At 40.1% G+C, this 21283-nt stretch overlaps 1 protein-coding gene across 4 annotated transcripts in view; it reads right to left on the bottom strand.

The window, feature by feature from the left end:
• Positions 1–20660, bottom strand: part of LOC106572016 (msx2-interacting protein) — a 40386-nt gene extending 19726 nt beyond the window's left edge. For 3 of the 4 annotated variants that reach the window (XM_014145713.3, XM_014145715.3, XM_014145714.3), the window contains exons 1-3: positions 20244–20660; positions 16227–16547; positions 9730–10335 (exon numbers count right to left, since the gene is read on the bottom strand). In XM_014145713.3, the coding sequence (XP_014001188.2) occupies positions 9730–10335; positions 16227–16547; positions 20244–20326 (1010 nt within the window). In that variant the 5' untranslated portion in view covers positions 20327–20660. The other variant, XM_014145717.3, reaches the window with a different exon arrangement.
• Between the last annotated feature and the right edge of the window lie 623 nt (positions 20661–21283).

Raw genomic sequence — 21283 nt, 5'->3', positions numbered from 1 at the left:
TTATATTCTCCTACATTAATTTCACATTTCCACAAACTTCATAGTGTTTCCTTTCAAATGGTATCAAGAATATGCATATCCTTGCTTTAGGTCCTGAGCTACAGGCAGTTAGATTTGGGTATGTCATTTTAGGTGAAAATTCTTAAATACGCTAGCCTATTAACCACGTTATGATTGACTTGTTAGTCCTTGCTAGTTTGATTGTATTGACAAACCCATCCTTAAAGTTACATTAGTCCGTTTATGTCCAAAATATTGAGTTATTGAAACCGAAACAGTGCATCCCGAATAGAGGCAGCAAACAATGTACCAGGCCAGCTGTGATTTACAACCTGATAGCAATATGTTTTGGACTCCAATAAATGTATTGGTGAATTATATTAATCATGCATTGAACTGCATCGATCTATTCTGCCAACAATGCCTTAGTGCATGTCATGGAATGTTAAATCAAATATAACCTACTTTTAAACCTCTTATAAAGTTGATTTTGAAGCATGAACTGGGAATTTGATATTTTTTACTAATTTAGTGATTGTTGTTTTTTTTATTTTTTTATATTGCAAATAGATTGTAGCTTCCATCAATGTAATTGTCTGCATCATTCTCAACTCACCATATATGTTTTGGTAAATAAATATACATATTATTTTCCCCTAACCCTACACCAATGGACAACGACACTCAGGCTTTTACTTCCAACTTATACATACTAGATACATTTTACAGACACAATATATTTTACAATAGTTGTTTTTAATCCCATGCAGCTACCTTCAACCCCTCCCATCTATCTCTGAAGACCATTCAGTTTGATTTCTATTTGCCATATACATTTAACTGTGGTGTTTAACAAAAGTTCTCAACCTATATACATTTTACAGACAGTATATTTTACATTAGTTATCTTGTTGTTTTTAGTCCCACACTTCAGCTCCACTCAACCCCTCCCATCTATCGCTTAACACCATCCATTTTTTATTTCTATTTGCCATATATTGTTCAACTGTGCAGTGATGTTTCACAAAATTTCTGAACCTTTCTATTCTCATAGCTTCTACAGATTGTAAATGTAACAATTTTTGCTAAAAGTATTATTATATTATTGATCGACAGACTATGACTTTCCAAAAGACTCAGCAGTGCTATTTGCAGAGTTAGCTCCAGGTAAATTTGGCAATTTCTCAGCCATTCCTGTACCTGCGACCAAAAACAAGCTACATATGGACATTACGGGGCGGCAGCGTAGCCTAGTGGTTTGAGCGTTGGACCGAAAGGTTACAAGTTCAAATCCCCGAGCTGACAAGGTAGAAATCTGTCGTTCTGCCCCTGAACAAGGCAGTTAACCCACTGTTCCTAGGCCATCATTGAAAATAAGAATTTGTTCTTAACTGACTTGCCCAGTTAAATAAAGGTAAAATAAATTAAAAAAATTACCAAAACAAATGATCTAATGATTCTTTCCCTTCGCGGCAAAATCTGCAGAGCTGGGATGGTTGTATCACATATATATACATATACATACATATATATACACATAAACATTCTATTGGTTGCAAGAATTTTGTAATAATTTAAATTGAGAAATTCTAAGTGTTGAATCCGGCGTCATTTTGGTTCATAAACCATGTGACATGGAATCGGTATATCAAAAATCTCTTCCCAACTATTTTACAATCTATATGGCACAGTTGTTTTTTTGTCCTTAAATGAAACTGGTATACTTTTTTATTCATCACAATTTTCTTTAACCAATTTTGGTCTTTAATGCAGGGCCGACAGACAAGTTCCTTACTTTTTCCCCTTCCACTTTTGCGGTAAGGCTGCAATTAGTTGGTTGTAATTTTGGTTAGAGCAGACATTTGCATATATTTTGTGTGACATAACTCCAGCAGTCCTATTTATGATATAATTTACAAAGATTATACCTTTTCTTTTTTTAAGAAAATAATGTTATTTTTAATAATATTTGTTTTATTATTTGTTCTGTCATTTCTGGTGGATTAAACTGGAATTGCAACAAACTTTATATGACTTGTTTTAAAAATAGCAATATTTTGGAGATTCGGTTATTTGAAAATGAAATAAAGTGAGAGGTTGTAATCTGAATAAAGGGAAAAAGGCCATTCTTGAACATGGGGTGAGACATACTTACTAATCTGCTAGAGAGCCAGTTGAGATTTAATTATAACTTTTGCATGACTGAAGCCTTTAGTGAGAGGTCTAATGCTTTAATATTTATCATTTCTGTCCTCTGAATTTATATTCATCACATAAATAGGCCCGTTTAATTGTGTGGCTTGCCGTTCCAAATAAAATTGAATATTTTTGCTCATATATTAAAATTAAAAAGAACAGGTCACTAGGTGTAGGCCTGGCCATAAGTAAATATGTATACAGGGATATGACTAAAGACTTAAATCAGGGTGATTTCTCCACAAATAGCAAGATCTTATCTATTTTTGCTAACTTTCTATTAACATTTATTTTAGTGAGATCATTTCTTTCTTTCGGGATATGAATACAAAGTATTTCCACATCACCATCAGACCATTTTATTATTAAACTACACGGTAATGTCTGTTTGTTTCATATCTGCAAGTAGTTAAAACACTGTCAATTCCAACTTAAGTGCCATCTGTTGAGTACCTGGTCCAGAAGATCTGAGCGCTCATTTCAGCGGCCCAATTACAGTGCATTCGGAAAGTATTCAGACCCCTTGACATTTTCCAAATGTTGTTACTTTACCGTCTTATTCTAAAATGGATTAAATTATTTATTTTTTCATCCTCATCAATCTACACACAATACCCTATAATGACAAAGCAAAAACTGGTTTGACATTTTTGCTAATATCTAAAAAAAATTAAACTGATATATCACATTTACATAGGTATTCAGACCCTTTACACAGTACTTTGTTGAAGCACCTTTGGCAGTAATTACAGCCTCGAGTCTTCTTGGGTATGACATTACAAGCTTGGCATGCATGTTTTTGGGGAGTTTCTCCCATTCTTCTCTGCAGATTCTCAAGCTCTGACAGGTTCATATTTCCCTCGATCCTGGCTAGTCTCCCAGTCCCTGCTGCTGAAAAACATCCCTCACAGCATGATGCTGCCACCAACATTCTTCACCGTAGGGATGGTGCCAGGTTCCCTCCAGACGTGACACTTGGCATTCTGGCCAAAGAGATCAATCTTGGTTTCATTTGACCAGATAATCTTGTTTCGCATGGCCTGTCCTTTAGGTGCCTTTTGGCAAACTCCAAGCGGGCTGTCACATGCATTTTGCTGAGGAGAGGCTTCCGTCGGGCCACTCTACCATAAAGGCCTGATTGATGAAGTGCTGCAGAGATGGTTGTCCTTCTGGAAGGTTCTCCCATCTCCACAGAGGAATTCAGGAGCTCTGTCAGAGTGACCATTGGGTTCTTGGTTACCTCCCTGACCAAAGCCCTTGTCCCCCGATTGCTCAGTTTGATCGGGTAGTCAAACTTCTTCCAATTAAGAATGATGGAAGCCACTGTGCTCTTGGGGAACATCAATACTGCAGAAATGTTTTGGTACCCTTCCCCAGATCTTTGCCTCAACAAAATCCTGTCTCAGAGCTCAACGGACAATTCCTTTGACCTCATGGCTTGGTTTTTACTCTGACATGCACTGTCAACTGTGGGACCTTATATACAGTTGAAGTCGGATGTTTACATACACCTCTGCCAAGTACATTTGAACTCAGTTTTTCACAATTCCTGACATTTAATCCTAGTAAGAATTCCCTGTCTTAGGTCAGTTAGGATCACCACTTTATTTTAAGAATGTGAAATGTCAGAATAACAGTAGAGAGAATTATTTATTTCAGCTTTTATTTCTTTCATCACATTCCCAGTGGGTCAGAAGTTTACATACACTCAATTAGTATTTGGTAGCATTGCCTTTAAATTGTTGAACTTGGGTCAAACGTTTTGGGTAGCCTTCCACAAGCTTCCCACAATAAGTTCGGTGAATTTTGGCCCATTCCTCCTGACAGAGCTGATGTAACCAAGTCTGCTTTTTAGGCCTCGATGCTCGCACACGCTTTTTCAGTTCTGCCCAAAAAGTTATGTGATTGAGGTCAAGGCTTTGTGATGGCCACTCCAATACCTTGACTTTGTTGTCCTTAAGCCATTTTGCCACAACTTTGGAAGTATGTTTGGGGTCATTGTCCATTTGGAAGACCCATTTGCGACCAGATTTAACTTCCTGACTGATGTCTTGAGATGTTGCTTCAATATATCCACATAATTTTCCTGCCTCATGATGCCATCTATTTTGTGCAGTGCACTAGTCCCTCCTGCAGCAAAGCACCTCCACAACATGGTGCTGCCACCCCCGTGCTTCACGGTTGGGATGGTGTTCTTCGGCTTCCAAGCCTCCCCCTTTTCCCTCCAAACATAACGATGGTCATTATGGCCAAACAGTTCCATTTTTGTTTCATCAGACCAGAGGACATTTCTCCAAAAAGTACGATCTTTGTCCCCATGTGCAGTTGCAAACCGTAGTCTGGCTTTTTTATGGAGGTTTTGGAGGAGTGGCTTCTTCCTTGCAGAGCGGCCTTTCAGGTTATGTCGATATAGTACTCGTTTTACTGTGGATATAATACTTTTGTACCCGTTTCCTCCAGCATCTTCACAAGGTCCTTTGCTGTTGTTCTGGGATTGATTTGCACTTTTCACACCAAAGTACGTTCATCTCTATGAGACAGAATGTGTCTCCTTCCTTAGCAGTATGACGGCTGCGTGGTCCCATGGTGTTTATACTTGCGTACTATTGTTTGTACAGGTGAACGTGGTACCTTCAGGCGTTTGGAAATTGCTCCCAAGGATGAACCAGACTTGTGCAGGTACAGCTCCAATTGACTCAAATGATGTCAATTAGCCTATCAGAAGCTTCTAAAGCCATGACATCAATTTCTGGAACTTTTCAAGCTGTTTAAAGGCACAGTCAACTTAGTGTATGTAAACTTCTGACCCACTGAAATTGTGATACAGTGAATTATAAGTGAAATAATCCATCTGTAAACAATTGTTGGAAAAATGTGTTGTGTCATGCACAAAGTAGATGTCCTAACCGACTTGCCAAAACTTTAGTTTGTTAACAAGACATTTTTTGGAGTAGTTGAAAAACGAGTTTTAATGACGCCAACCTAAGTGTATGTAAACTTCCGACTTCAACTGTAGGTCCCACAGTTGTGTGCCTTTCCAAACTATGTCCAATCAATTGAATTTACCACAGGTGGACTCCAATAAAATTGTAGAAACATCTCAAGGATGATCAATGGAAACAGGATGCACCTGAGCTCAATTTTGAGTCTCATAGCAAATGGTCTGAATACTTGTGTTAAAAATAAAAAATAAACAGTTTTCATTTGTCATTATGGGGTATTGTGTGTAGATTGAAGAGGATTTAGAAAAATAAAATACATTTTAGAATAAGGCTGTAACGTAACAAAATGTGAAAAAGTGGTCTGAATACTACAAAACCTCTCTCCGTCACTCAACGCCAAGGTTTACCTCCACTGTATTCACATCCTACCATACCCTTGTCTGTACATTATGCCTTGAGTCTATTCTTCCGCGCCCAGAAACCTGTTCCTTTTACACTCTGTTCCGAACGCACTAGACGACCAGTTCTTATAGCCTTTAGACGTACCCTTAGCCTACTCCTTCTCTGTTCCTCTGGTGATGTAGAGGTTAATCCAGGCCCTGCAGCACCTAGCTCCACTCCCCAGGCACTCTCATTTGTTGACTTCTGTAACCGTAAAAAGCCTTGGTTTCATGCATGTTAACATTAGAAGCCTCCTCCCTAAGTTTGTTTTACTCACTGCTTTAGCACACTCCGCCAACCTGGATGTCCTAGCAGTGTCTGAATCCTGACTTAGGAAGGCTGAAATTTCCATCCCTAACTATAACATTTTCCGACAAGATAGAACTGCCAAAGGGGGCGGAGTGGCAATCTACTGCAGAGACAGCCTGTAGAGTTCTGTCATACTATCCAGGTCTGTGCCCAAACAATTCGAGCTTCTACTTCTAAAAATCCACCTTTCCAGAAACAAGTCTCTCACCGTTACCACTTGTTATAGACCACCTTCTGCCCCAGCTGTGCCCTGGACACCATATGTGAATTGATTGCCCCCCATCTATCTTCAGAGCTCGTACTGTTAGGTGACCTAAACTGGGACATGCTTAACACCCCGGCTGTCCCACAATCTAAGCTAAAGGCCCTCAATCTCACACAAATGTTCAATGAACCTACCAGGTACAACCTCAAATCTGTAAACACGGGCACCCTCATAGATATCATCCTGACCAACCTGCCCTCCAAATACACCTCTGCTGTCTTTAACCAGGATCTCAGCGATCACTGCATCATTGCCTGTGTCTGTAATGGGTCTGCGGTCAAACGACCACCCCTCATCACTGTCAAACGCTCCCTAAAACACTTCAGCGAGCAGGCCTTTCTAATCGACCTGGCCCAGGTATCCTGGAAGGATATTGACCTCATTCCATCAGTAGAGGATGCCTGGTTATTCTTTAAAAGTGCTTTCCTCACCATCTTAAATAAGCATGCCCCATTCAAAAAAAATGTAGAACCAGGAACAGATATAGCCCCTGGCTCACTCCAGACCTGACTGCCCTTGACCAGCACAAAAACATCCTGTGCCGTACTGCATTAGCATCAAATAGCCCCTGCGATATGCAACTTTTCAGGGAAGTTAGGAACCAATATACACAGGCAGTTAGGAAAGCAACGGATAGCTTTTTCAAACAGAAATTTCCATCATGTAGCACAAACTCCAAAAAGCACCTCCTTCCAGCTGCCCACTGCACTGAGGCTAGGAAACACTGTCACCACCAATAAATGGACGATAATTGACAATTTCAATAAGCATTTTTCTATGGCTGGCCATGGTTTCCACCTGGCTACCCCTACCCCGATCAACAGCCCTGCACCCCCTCCCACAGCAACTTGCCCAAACCTCCCCCATTTCTCCATCACCCAAATCAAGATAGCTGATGTTCTGAAAGAGTTGCAAAATCTGGACCCCAACAAATCTGGACCCTCTCTTTCTAAAATTAACCGCCGCAATTGTTGCAACCCCTATTACTAGCCTGTTCAACCTCTCTTTCGTATCGTCCGAGATCCCCAAAGATTGGAAAGCTGCAGTGTTCATCCCCCTCTTCAAAAGGGGGAAACACTCTAGACCCAAACTGTTACAGACCTAGATCTATTCTACCCTGTCTTTCTAAGGTCTTTGAAAGCCAAATTAACAAACAGATCACAGACTATTTCGAATCCCACCGTACCTTTTCTGCTATGCAATCTGGTTTCTGAGTGTCACGATTGTCGTTGGTAATGGAGGACCAAAACGCAGCAGGTATGTGTAAGCTCATCTTGACATTTATTAACTCAGAATGAACGTACAAAAATAACGAACAAGAGAACGACCGATCAACAGCCAGTCTGGCAAGGCACAAGGCTAAACACAGAACAATCTCCCACAAATACACAGACAAACACACCCAACTAATATAGGACTTCCAATCAAAGGCAACACCACACAGCTGCCTTCAATTGGAAGTCCACCCCAATTAACTCAACATAGAAATAGATCAACCAGACTACACATAGAAATACATCAACATAGACCATAACTCAAAACCCGGAAATAATAAATCAAACGCCCTCCTAACTAACACACCACCCTGAACCACATAAAACAAATATCCTCTGCCACGTCCTGACCAAACTAAAATGACAATTAACCCTTATACTGGCCAGGACGTGACACTGAGCTGGTCGTGGGTGCACCTCAGCCACGCTCAAGGTCCTAAACGATATCATAACCGCCATCGATAAAAGACAATACTGTGCAATTCGTCGACCTGGCCAAGGCTTTCGACTCTGTCAATCACCACATTCTTATCGGAAGACTCAACAGCCTTGGTTTCTCAAATGACTGCCTCGCCTTGTTCACCAACTACTTCTCAGACAGAGTTCAGTGTGTCAAATCGGAGGGCCTGTTGTCCGGACCTCTGGCAGCCTCTATGGGGGTGCCACAGGGTTCAATTCTCGAGCTGACTCTTTTCTCTGTATACATCAATGATGTCGCTCTTGCTGCTGGGGATTCTCTGATCCACCTCTACACAGACGACACAATCCTGTATACTTCTGGACGAGCTTCAATGCCATACAACTCTCCTTTCATGGCCTCCAACTGCTCTTAAATGCAAGTAAAACTAAATGCATGCTCTTCAAACGATCGCTGCCCACACCTGCCCGCCCGTCCAGCATCACTACTCTGGAAGGTTCTGGCTTAGAATATGTGGACAATTACAAATACCTAGGTGTCTGGTTAGACTGTAAACTCTCCTTCCAGACTCACATTACGCATCTCCAATCCAAAATTAAATCTAGAATCGGCTTCCTATTTCGCAAAACAAAGCATCCTTCACTCATGCTGCCAAACATACCCTCGTAAAACTGACTATCGTACCGATCCTTAACTTCGGCGATGTCATTTATAAAATAGCCTCCAACACTCTACTTAGCAAATTGGATGCAGTCTATCACAGTGCCATCCGTTTTGTCACCAAAGCCCCATATACTACCCACCACTGCGACCTGTATGCTCTCGTTGGCTGGCCCTCGCTTCATATTCGTCGCCAAACCCACTGGCTCCAGGTCATCTATAAGTCTTTGCTAGGTAAAGCCCCGCCTTATCTCAGCTCACTGGTCTCCATAGTAGCACCCACCAGTAGTACACACTCCATCAGGTATATTTCACTGGTCACCCCCAAAGGCAATTCCACGATTGGCCGCCTTTCCTTCCAGTTCTCTGCTGCCAATGACTGGAACGAACTGCAAAAATCACTGAAGCTGGAGACTCATATCTCCCTCACTAACTTTAAGCACCAGCTGTCAGAGCAGCTCACAGCTCACTGCACCTGTACATAGCCCTTCTGTAAATAGCCCAGCCAACTACCTCATCCCCATACTGTTTTTTTTTTGTTCCTTTGCGCCCCAGTATCTCTACTTGCACATTCATCTTCTGCACATCTATCACTCCAGTGTTTAATTGCTGAATTGTAATTATTTTGCCACTATGGCCTATATATTGCCTTACCTCCCTTATCTTACCTCATTTGCACACACTGTACAAAGACTTATTTTCTATTGTGTTATTGACTGTATGTTTGTTTATTCCATGTGTACCTCTTTGTTGTTGTTTGTGTTGCACTGCTTTGCTTTATCTTGGCCAGGTCGCAGTTGTCAATGAGAACTTGTTCTCAACTAGCCTACCTGGTTAAATAAAGGTTAAATATTATTTTTTTTAAAGAGTTTGCAAAGCTGTCATCAAGGCAAAGGGTGGCTACTATAAGAATCTCAAATATAAAATATATTTTGATTTGTTTAACACTTTTTTGTTTACTACATGATTCCATATGTGTTATTTCATAGTTTATGTCTTCACTATTATTCTACACTGTAGAATATAGTAAAAATAAAGAGAAACCCTTGAATGAGTAGGTGTGTCCAAACTTTTGACTGGTACTGTATATATTTTTACTTTTTTTACCAATCAAAAGTGGAGCGCCTCCTCTAATGGACGAGCCGCTACTGAGAGACATCATTTAATAAACTACAGGGGACAGAATGCATGACAGTGAAACTGATGAGTACTCGCTCTACCTACCTGCCACTGGTGCTGCTGCTAGTGCTGCTGACAGAGTTGGAACTGGAGGAACGGCTGCGAGAGCCGGAGCCACTGTGGGAGCGGGGAGGCCAGGATGCTGGACTCGCCAACCTTTGTGGAGAGAGGTTACGTGAATGTGAAGAGTGTGGAGACCGGCTGCGACTGTCGTGGTAAGATCGATCTCCACGTCGACCCCGCTCTTCTTGGTATAGATCCCTGTGAACTATGCTGCCCAGTATAAAGGGTTCTCTGGCACGAGTATCATATTGAGGCTCTGGTGTATCAAAGTGGCTCGGGCTCCGGCTATGTGAACGATAATATCCCACACCAACCGATGAAGATCCTCCACTTCCTCCAGCCACAGCCCCAGCCCCACCACCTGTTCCACAGGCACTGACGCAAGTACCTACAACTCCTCCACTGACCCCTGCAGAGCCAGTCCCAGCACCTCCACTGGCAGTGCCAGAGCCAGTGTTAAGCATTCTCTCCCTGGTATCTCTGTAATAGTCTGAGTCGTAGTGACGCTGCCGGTCAAAGCTACTGCCAGCACGCTCGTGATGTCCGTAGTCACTGTTATCATATGCTCGATCCCGACTTTCAGCAGTCCTGAGTGACAGGGAGAGGGATGGAAGGAGGAAATGGAGAGAGTGTGAGAGAGAGAGAGAGAGAGAGAGAGAGAGAGAGAGAGAGAGAGAGAGACACGTTATGCTTTTTGACACTAATTAGTAGTCAACTAGTTGAGCTTTACAAGGTGGTAAATAAAAGTGTCAGGCTATCAAATAACTAAGACAGCAATCAAGTTGAGTGTTCAAAGGGTGTTTCTGTTTATTTGAGACTTAAAATATACAGTAAACATATCAATTGATATCATACTTTACTTATTAGATATTTGTAAACATTTCTCATTAATTCATATTGCTCATAATATTTTGTAGAATTTGTCACTTTTATGCAGATACTTTCTGATTTCTATCTAAATTAAATTGAACAACTACTAACTAGGCACGGCGATTAATCTTTCACTTGTTTGTGATTTATTTTCCCTAGTATTTGACAAACATCCAAATCTTCTCAATTGGAAAATGTCATGAAAACTAGATAAAAGGAGTAGATATTTTGGACATGGAATTACATATGCTCGACAGAAAAGCAGAATGAAAATAAAACTAGTTTCTATATAATTCTCATGACCCACACAATAGAGAGCACAACCGGATGTGGAAAAACAAGAGTCTGGAGACTTCAATGGATGCAGTGCTAAAACCTAACGTTATTAAAATATATATATATATATCCTATTCTGGACAGCACAATTTGTTATGTTATCTTTTAAGTAAATTCACAGGGGTAGCTGCTAGCTAGAAAGATACCGCGCTTATCCATAATAAATTATGTAATCAGTACAATACAGAAGTTTCTGAAGATTATCCTGCAAGATACTGCAACTTGCTATCTAAAGTAGAAAATCACCAGACCTCCTAACTGGTAGCTTGTCAAGGTGTGACAGCCTTCATCTATGTCGGAATGGCCTAAAACACCAATCGAAAGATTTAATGTACACTGAAATTGATTGATATGCACTGCTCTGATAACTAATTAATAGAATTGTACTAATTTATGTTCTTATAGCAGGTACACCACCACCTCAATAAGGAGGCAGTTGGGGTCCATAAAAAATGCATGAGTTTGCGAAGTGGTGAATTATCAACAAATATTTTAAAATGGTGTGAATTAAGGCAGAGGAATAAAAAAGCCCAATTCATGCCTACTTAAAAATGGAACAGCTTACAATGTAGCAAACACACTTAGATGATTAATTCCCTTTTTCATACGTATGAGATTAATCTGTGACTTATTGAGACGCAGTTTAAAAGGGGCTGGCGGTGTAACTTCTGCTTTGCTTGAGTCTATGAATCTCAAAGAAACCAGAGTATAACTAATATATAATCTAATTGAAATTATAAACTGGGTGATTCGAGCACTGAATGCTGATTGGCTGACAGCCTTGGTATATCAGATCGTATACCACGGGTATGACAAAATATTTATTTTTATTGCTCTAATTACGTTGGTAACCAGTTTATATAATAGCAATAAGGCACCTCTGGGGTTTGTGGTATAGGGCCAATATACCTCGGCTAAGGATTGTATCCAGGCACTCCGCGTTGTGTCGTGAAAAGAACATCCCTTAGCCGTGGTATATTGGCCATAGACCACACCCCCTTGCGTCTGATACATAGCTAGCTGTAAAATAAAGCTTTACCATAACTTCCTTTCCGAATAAAGTGATGAGTATGATGGAAGTCTAAATGATTGGTTAGTCACAATTAGAAAGTTTCAAAACCTAATGTTACTTTAAGAAGAATGGCCAATGGGGCATTTCCCGAATTGCAAAATACAATATAGTACTGCCTATTCTCAAACTGGTGGAGTGGATCTTCCTTCAAAACAAAATAGATTTTTTTGCGTAATTAAGTGACTTTTCAAAAATGTATTTATAAGAGATAGTTTGGATTAGAGTGTTTGCTAGTTGTTTTAGATACATTATGTAGCTAAAAGGCTGTGAACCCAAAACATTTTCTGAATGAGGTTTGGCTATTAAGTAGAAAAATACATATGAAAACCATTCTGGGTGAAACAAAAACAGTCAACTTAAGTGGAAAAACAATTTATTTGTAATGAGCTATTACTTAACAATTGAGCCCACTAGCCTTTTTTCTGTTAGCAAATACATACATATTTATGTTTTCAGGTAGATTTGCATGGCTGCATGATGACATGTTTGGACAATAGAGCTATATAGAGGACTCCTCTTTGTATCTGTGTCATTATACCATCTGTGATAGCCTCAATGGTGCTGCACATGCCATCTTTATTTTGAAGTAGTATATTTTCTTCTTCACGATTGGCTGATCCCTCCTGATGACATTGTTGGACATGACTCCAACAAGGTCACCATGAGAGATGTCAATGAAGTTATAAGTCCCACCCAGTTGACTAAATTAAAATGGTGGAAGCCCTCAATGGCGCTGCCCATGCTAATACAGCCTTATGGTCACTAGAGGCCTCTATCATTCTCTATGGTAGGGGTCCAACTGGTGGCTGGTTTTATATGCCCCCCCCCCCCCCAAGTTTCTGAGCAAATATTTGTATTTATTTATTTATTATTGGACATAAAATATTTAAAAACACCAGGAAATCAGCTCCAAGCGATTTTAAATGTTGGAAATGTGTTCCCAATTATTCCCAAGCATAACAGAGACTCGTGATCGTATACAAATGCAAGCAAGATTTGAAATTATTATCTTTTAGTCGAATATCATATTACATCTTTTTGGGCTTCTTGCGGTCAATTTGCAGTCTACTAATTATTTGAAATTATGTTCCGGCCCCCTGACCATCCACTCAACAATAAAATCGGCCCGCAGCAAAATCTAGTTGATGATCTCTGCTCTATGGTTTGGACGCACACTTTTGTGAACTCCTCCATGTAGATATTTGCAACTATGCTGTTTAGTCCAAATCTGGACAGAACCGCATTAACCTATTTTGGGACTTTCTGAATATTTTAATCTCAAATGTGTGTACAATGCCAGTGTCTCCATTGTCCTGACACTCATGGAATTTGAATTATTCATGATTCCTAAAATAATTCAACCTATTAAGGCAGGATTTGTATCTATAATTGTTTGTTACCATCACATGCTGGTACTGTATACAGCGAGCGGATTGCTAGCTAGCTGCTGTAGTAGGTGTGTTGCTGTCAAGTGCATGCACTGCCCATAGCCATAAGGAATAACGGTTCTTTGGCACTGACATATTTTTAGCTACTTTGTGGCTGCCAGTATCATGTAAAAACTGTGAGGTTAGTGTGAATATGTCATGCTACCAACAATATCAACAAAAAATTATAATAATCGCAGTTCTCTGATTTTACATGCAACATTGTAAATTGTGACAATTAGGGTCGCTGAAGCCAATGGATCATTTGGCTTTCAGTATAAATTCTACATCAGGAATCTGTTCCTGGACTTATCCTGCTCTTGGGCTCAGAAGAAAAAGGACTTGACCACAAGTTTCCAAGGTTAGGCTACTAACGATCATGTAGCAAGACCAAATGAGAGACTAGCTATCTAAACATTGGCATAAACCCTTTAGTGGTGGCAAATCTGACAGTAAAATGTAATATACAATAGCAATTCAAATTGGGTTGAATATAATCAGATTTTGATTAACTGATACAACTATTAAATCTGACATAATTGTTCATGGTTTAAAAAGCATTCAGAGGAGGTGCATGATTCCTTCTCTGTTTACCATGATCTAAACTGTATCTACATTTTTCACTTTAATGTGAAAAATGCTTCAGCAAAGTGGTACTATTGACTAGGGAGAGCAGGGATTAGGAGCTGGGAAGTGGGCAGGGTAGGTTCAAGGTGAGGGGAGACAGCAGGTAAAAAGTAAAGACTATGCAAATAACAACAAGCAGTTAAACAGTATGTTTAACAGCTACTTCTGTTAGTGAAAAATATGGAGAGAGACAGGGGTTCAAACTAGGGGTTAGAGAGAACAGCTAAAATACACAGGGCAGGATATACCAACCTTTTGAGACAGCGGTAACCCGACCTACAATTCCAAATACAATCTAGGGAGACAGAACTTTGTGAGCAAAAAAAGGAAAAACCATAGGGTGGGCATAAAAATGTATCAAAAACATTCTGGTAGGTTTATGTTCAAACAAAAGTCTTTGCAGCCAAGATAATAAATTATTCCAAGCAGATGTTTGCGGTGTTAATTCCAAAAAGAGTCAATGTAAAAATATATCCACAGAGAAAAGCACACAATATAGGTAGGTTTATGTTCAAAATAGTAATCCACGTCAGTATGGCAGGAATCCTCACTTGCTTTGATCAGATAATCCAAAAATCAAATCCAATTGTAACAAGATTTTGCTGTGGTGGAAAATAGTCATAGGACTAAACTATCCTTTCAGAAATGGTTACATAAAACGTAACTGCTAAAAATAAAATCATGGAAAATGAGGCTACAGAGTCCAGTCAAATCAAGAAATGATATCCAATTGTCCAGCTTCTGTAAACAGTGCTCTATTGATACCCCATGAGCAATGAGTCTGGAACATCATGGCACACGATTTTATGGAAAAGTCTTTCATCTTCATCTTTAATAGTCCGCCACATTCTGTATGCAAAATTGAGCAATAGTCCAACTAGATCCATTGAAGCAAAAATTATCTGACCGTAACACAGTTTACCTGTCAGAAGTAATCCAGTTCACCCAATGATTCTCCCGAACATGTACAGTTCCCTTAAAGGCAGTAGGCTTATTCTTTGGGAAGAAGTTGACAGGATGATGCGTGTTCTGATTCTGGGAATAATTGTATCCAAGGATGGACAGATGTAGTTCCACATTCAGGAGGCAGGTAATCCAATGACAGAAGACAGGTAGCCCCATATTTCCATGTAATTGTATTGATTTGTATGATCCAAAAATAGTCCAAACCTCTAATAAATTATTATGTTTAATGCTTCCTCCTACATCCATTGGACAGTCTCACTCTTTCAAGAGCAAAAATATTTAAAAAATAATTTGAACCACCAACAAAATTAAGTTAGAAGTAAAAAAAAAAGTGTTTGTAATTTGCTCAACATTTCTGTAATTTCTCTACAAAGTTGATCAACAGTAGAGGTCTCCCAGAATTTAATTCTTAAAACCTGAAACAAAACATAATCCCACACAAAACCGGAAAACCCATAACTTTATTGAATGATAGAATATCCTTTTGTGATTGGCCAGTTTTAATCCAACGGGAATACATATCCGGTTTAGGTTATCCACATGACTCCAGACCACAAGGGAAGTGATGCATTTGAAAACACCACTGGAATGGGTGCGGAATGATCGAGAACCCAATTTCTACTAACCCAAAAACGAATTAATGCATCTTTACTATGCAAATATGTATTCTTGGTTGAATTGTTATACAAAAATGACCCATTAATCCACCAAGGAGGGCATGGTACTCCAGATCAGGGCGATCCCAGGGAAGGCCGCTGGAACAAACTCTCTCCAGCATCCATTAATCCCGGGAATTTTACGATATCCAATATGCCCCATACTCTCTGCAAATGGGATATCCACCTCACAGGAATGTTTAAGTTTACAAAGATAATCCCCAACAGCCAATACGCTATTTACTACACACATAGAAATACAATTGTGTGCATGATGTACATACATGCTCATTTACAGTATATCTTGGTGTCTACCATATCAATCCATGAGCGATGGCGACGCTCTGAGGACTTTGGAAGGGATGCCTACAGATTTATTCCTGCGTATGAACTTCTTTTATTTTCCCCTCATTTTCCTCTTTAACCCCCAAACAAGTAAATGAATAGATTGTGGAATATGCTTGGAGGTAAGGCGTTACAAGAAACCAAGTTCCCCCTGCGTTCAGAGAAACTTTGTCCACTTACCCGTCTAGTCTGCGTTCATAGCGTCCCTCTCTGCTGTGGAGCAATGCAGGGGGCCCATACACCAGGTCCCCTGCCACCCTTGTGAACCCTGAAACATCCCGCCCACGAGAGCCTAAGGACAGGCTATTGTCCAGCCCTCTCACGGCACTAGGGATTGTGCCTGGCTCATTGTAATCAGTGCGCAAGTCTCTATCCCCCATCTTGTTGATAGAATTATGAGCCTTCTGAGCACTTTTAATGTCCACAAAATCAACAAAGGCTGCAACTCCACCTTCTGACCCCCGCTTTGGAAGGACCTTGACACTCTCCACACGTCCATATCTATGGAGGAAAGGGGGAATTATAAGAAAAAGAGATCAGCAACAAATACTCAATTGATTTAAGGTGTATGCCATATTTCATTGGAAATGGAAACAAGTCAATGGGTAAAGGAGCCTACTGTTCACCATAAAGTAGACCTATGTGTTTTATAATATTGAAATGGAAGGGAAAACCTAGTCAGTGGCACAACTGAAAGATTTTTTCCACCTTGGGGATTTGAACCAGCAACATTTTGGTTACTGGCACAGCTCTCTGTGTGTGTGTGTGTGTGGGGGGGGGGGGGGGGGGGTGACACTCCACAAAGGGATGTCCTTACAAAACATTTATTTGGCCACTGGTGTCATTTCCCAACCTCACCAGGCAACATTATTTGTTATTTTTCATAATGCATTCTTGGTTAAGCACATAGCACTATACATACATTTTTCAATAGAGGATGTGTTCTAGTTATGACTAAAGTTCCTCCTAGCTATTCAAAGATGGAACTCTGATGAGGTCGGCACAATGCAGCATAACTACACGTGACATTTCCTGGTTTCCTCTTGCTTGTGGGTGCAATGTTTTATGCAATATGGCATTCCAATAAGGCTTGCTTAAGAGAAATACAGAAAAAAGTGATGTTTTCCTATATTTAAAAAAAGTGATTTCAATCGTTACCTTGAATGTACCTTATAATTAAAAGTGTTTACTGCCTGAAAATGTATTTCTCTTGTAGCCTATGGCGTTTATAAACCAACTGGAGAAAGAAAAGTGTGATTGGAGTTATTTGCCAAAGTCTTGGAGAGTTTAGCTCCATGCAACACTTTTTTTCTATTCAATGAAAACTAGAGCATAAATCTGTTTCTGCTTATTTTCTCCGAAAGACACCCTGAGAATGTCCATAAGTGCAGTCTCTCTGTCATGCCAGTTCCCACATTGAATACCCTCCGACGCCATTTTAGAAAACCGTTCACACTGCTTCCTCATTCTGCCGTCCCCCATCTTCAAGGACTCCAATCACAAATTTAGCTGTCATGCACCTGCATACGCTGGCTGTTTCTTGTTACAAAAGCTGTAACTAAAGGCTGCTTGAAGAGCAGTGAGTAAGTAGGCTACCCCGAAATCTGTTTTCCACGCGCACTCATTCCCCTCAACAAAATGCTTCATCCTCAAAAGTCAAAACAATATGTAAGCGATCAATTGTCCAAAACGTTTGTCTTATTATACGTGTTATAGCCAAAGCATATTACATTCTTATGACGTAACCAATGCATTAAAATCATAAGCATGACATAAATGCCCCGCAAGATTTGAAAAACAGTTAGGCTATCATAATCCATGCATCTGACAATACCATCAAAGGCTAAGGATTACATTGAATTAAAGTATGCCTAAATAAACGTCCGTTTTGGCCATTTCGGACTGTATTTTGTAGGATACTCTCAAAGTCATAATGGTCTGATGAATATTGTCTACATGCACTGCATAGCAAACACTGCGCTTGAAATCGTAGCAGAAATACATACGCCATTTAGCCTACAACACAGGATAGACAGCCATAATGTTACATGAATGCAGCACTTCAGCTAACGTAAAGAAATAATATGGATGTCACATCTTTTAATTAGGCTACTCCTCGTGCCTAGATCGAAAGATAGGCGGGCTGTTTTTTCCTTGGCAGCTAGTATGGAGCTAGAGAGCGCACACAGCGTCGAAACAAGAACCAAATGTATTCAGATGTTGGGAAATGTTTAATGCACAAAAACGATAGCCTTCGCCGTCAAATCTGATTTGACATACTGATAACAATGTGAAGTAATAGTAATGGAACAATGTGGCAAAATATTGCCCTTTACATTTAAGTAGTGAAAAATAATTATTTGCAACAATTGCCTATCGTTTTTATATAAAGTAAAAAAAAATTGTAAAAAAATGTTGCTATATCAACATGTAGTCTACAATAGAGAATATGATCCGTGCCATATATAGCCGTGTTTCTTATATGTTCGCAGTTTCATTAGGGCTTATAATCATCATATGGTCGTTTGTTTACACAACTTATGAATGCAACCAATGTAAAGGAAGGAAATCTTAGTGACATCGTAAGATATCACTGTAATCTAACCAAATGTTATGTTAATCAACATAACAAACTGGATGCAGTCTATCACGGTGCCATCCGTTTTGTCACCAAAGCCCCATATACTACCCACCATTGCGACCTGTACGCTCTCGTTGGTTGGCCCTCGCTTCATACTCGTCGCCAAACCCACTGGCTACTGGTTATCTACAAGTCTCTGCTCTGTAAAGCCCCGCCTTATCTCAGCTCACTGGTCACCATAGCAGCACCCACTCGTAGCACGTGCTCCAGCAGGTTTATCTCACTGGTCACCCCCAAAGCCAATTCCTCCTTTAGCTGCCTTTCCTTCCAGTTCTCTGCTGCCAATGACTGGAACGAACTGCAAAAATCTCTGAAACTGGAGATTCCCATCTCCTCTCACTAGCTTTAAGCACCAGCTGTCAGAGCAGCTCACAGATCACTGCACCTGTACATAGCCCATCTGTAAACAGCCCATCTATCTACCTATCTCATCCCCATACTGTATTTATTTATCTTGCTCCTTTGCACCCCAGTATCTCTACTTGCACATTCATCTTCTGCACATCTACCATTCCAGTGTTTAACTGCTATATTGTAATTACTTCGCCACCATGGCCTATTTATTGCCTTAACTTACCTCATTTGCACTCAATGTATATAGACTTTTTGTTTTCTTTTGTTGTACTGTATTATTGACTGTATGTTTTGTTTATTCCATGTGTAACTCTGTTGTTGTATGTGTCGAATTGCAATGCTTTATCTTGGCCAGGTCGCAGTTGCAAATGAGAACTTGTTCTCAACTAGCCTACCTGGTTAAATAAAGGTGAAATAAATACAATTAAAATAAAAAGGAAGGAAATCTTAGTGACATTGTAAGCTATCACTGTAATCTACACCAAATGTTATGTTAATCAACTGAATAACAACTAATAGCAACATTCAAAGAACATTTCAGTTTATTTTGATAGTCAACTGGTTTAGCCACTGACATTTAATGACATTAGGCTAATTGACGCCATATCAGTTACATTATGATGCTGATGGCAAGAGTCAGCTCTGCATCACTTCACACAAGCCACCTCAATATTTGCAGTGAGTCTTGGCGGAACTGCAAACTACCTCAATTGTTTTTGCTTTAGTTAGAATTCCATTGCACGAGACACTCTCCGCAACTGGCAAGTTTTAGGCTAACCATAAAACTGTAAACACAATTCAAGTCACTGTCTTAACACACCACAACCGGTAGGCTGTTACAGTGGCAAGAGTATTCAGTGGCGCTAGCTATAGCTGTTTTGCTAAAGCAATTAGCTAGCTAGGCTATTTCCAAGTCCACCGTGTGGGAAAGATGGCTTACAAGACCGCGAAATGCAGGTGTGGGTCATAAGATTGCAATTTGTACGTTCATGTTAGTTAACTAAAATATCTATCGACTTACTCTTCACCCGAGTTTTGTGAGCTTGTTTTGCTGGCAGATGCCTAGCCAGGCTACCTACTGTCACTGTCTGGGCAATTCGCTCCAGGATTGATCATCTTCTGATTTTAGAGGAATCAGGCAGACAGATGCTGACAGTTGTGGGCTACTCAATCAAATATTCTGAATAAGATCGTTTACTCACCGCTTGAAGTGCTCAATGATTTTCTCCTCTCGTACATTTTCGGGTAAATTTCCCACCCATAAATGTCTGGTTTCACGGACCATACTGTGCGCTCCTGTCCCCCGATCATACAGAAGAGTTTGTGATGTCCTTATCTTTTCCGATACAAAGTAAAATACGTTGCGAAATTGAGCGCAGCAAAGTATTGTGCGTAGATCATCAACTGTTTGTTCTGACCCAATGTAACCATTAGGTTCAATTATTGCACTCTGTTTGATTTCCTTTACTGTGCGCGATCTGGGTGTACGAGCATGCGGTCTATTACCATTCCCGTGACTAGGCGCGTCCCTGACACCATGCGACCTTTGGCTGTCGAAATAATGCTTGTAGCTACCTAAAAAGATGCAGCAACCTTGCTCGCAATGTGGCGCACACAGCGCACGCGTGGCACTGTGTGTGAACTCTTTTTTTCGCTTTCAGATGAGATCGCCTTTCATCTTGCGCATGCGTGGGCATCGAATGCGTGAGTTTGGGGTTTGGGTCATTGGTTTTGGTATACGAAGGGTATGACATTAATCTTTCACACACACAGGCAGCAACTGGAAAACAGTCCTACAACAGGCCATTGAAACATGTTTTACATTGTGACATTGAATAGTGTCTTATCGATTGGATAAGAAAACATATAAAACTGTAGGTTACTGCAGTTGCTATACAAAGACGCAAATGACAAAAACAACACATTTAGTAATAAAACCTTTATTAGACAGTTTTACTAAGCTTATATGGCATTTATAAGCTTATAGACATGTATTATTTTCAAGAATTTGACGTTGTGCTTAAATAGGTTGAATTAATTTTTTTAAGTAGGCTTATGTATTGTCGGTTGTAAATGCCTTTATTATTATTGCATTATGTAAAATAAAGAGTTAATTATGACGAAAGATGAAGGTTCAAATGTCTCATGGAATTGTTTCACCCTGCTGCAAATAGTTTTCTACAGATAAACCCCTTGGCTTGAAGGACATTATGGTTACTGGTAGAGTAGAATTCCACTACCT

The sequence above is a fragment of the Salmo salar genome, chromosome 15 (genome assembly GCF_965601325.2).
Source record: "Salmo salar chromosome 15, fSalSal1, whole genome shotgun sequence".
In the NCBI taxonomy this organism is placed as follows: Eukaryota; Metazoa; Chordata; class Actinopteri; order Salmoniformes; family Salmonidae; genus Salmo; species Salmo salar.
Note: the sequence above shows the minus strand (reverse complement) of the source record. Positions and strands in the feature narration are given on the sequence as shown.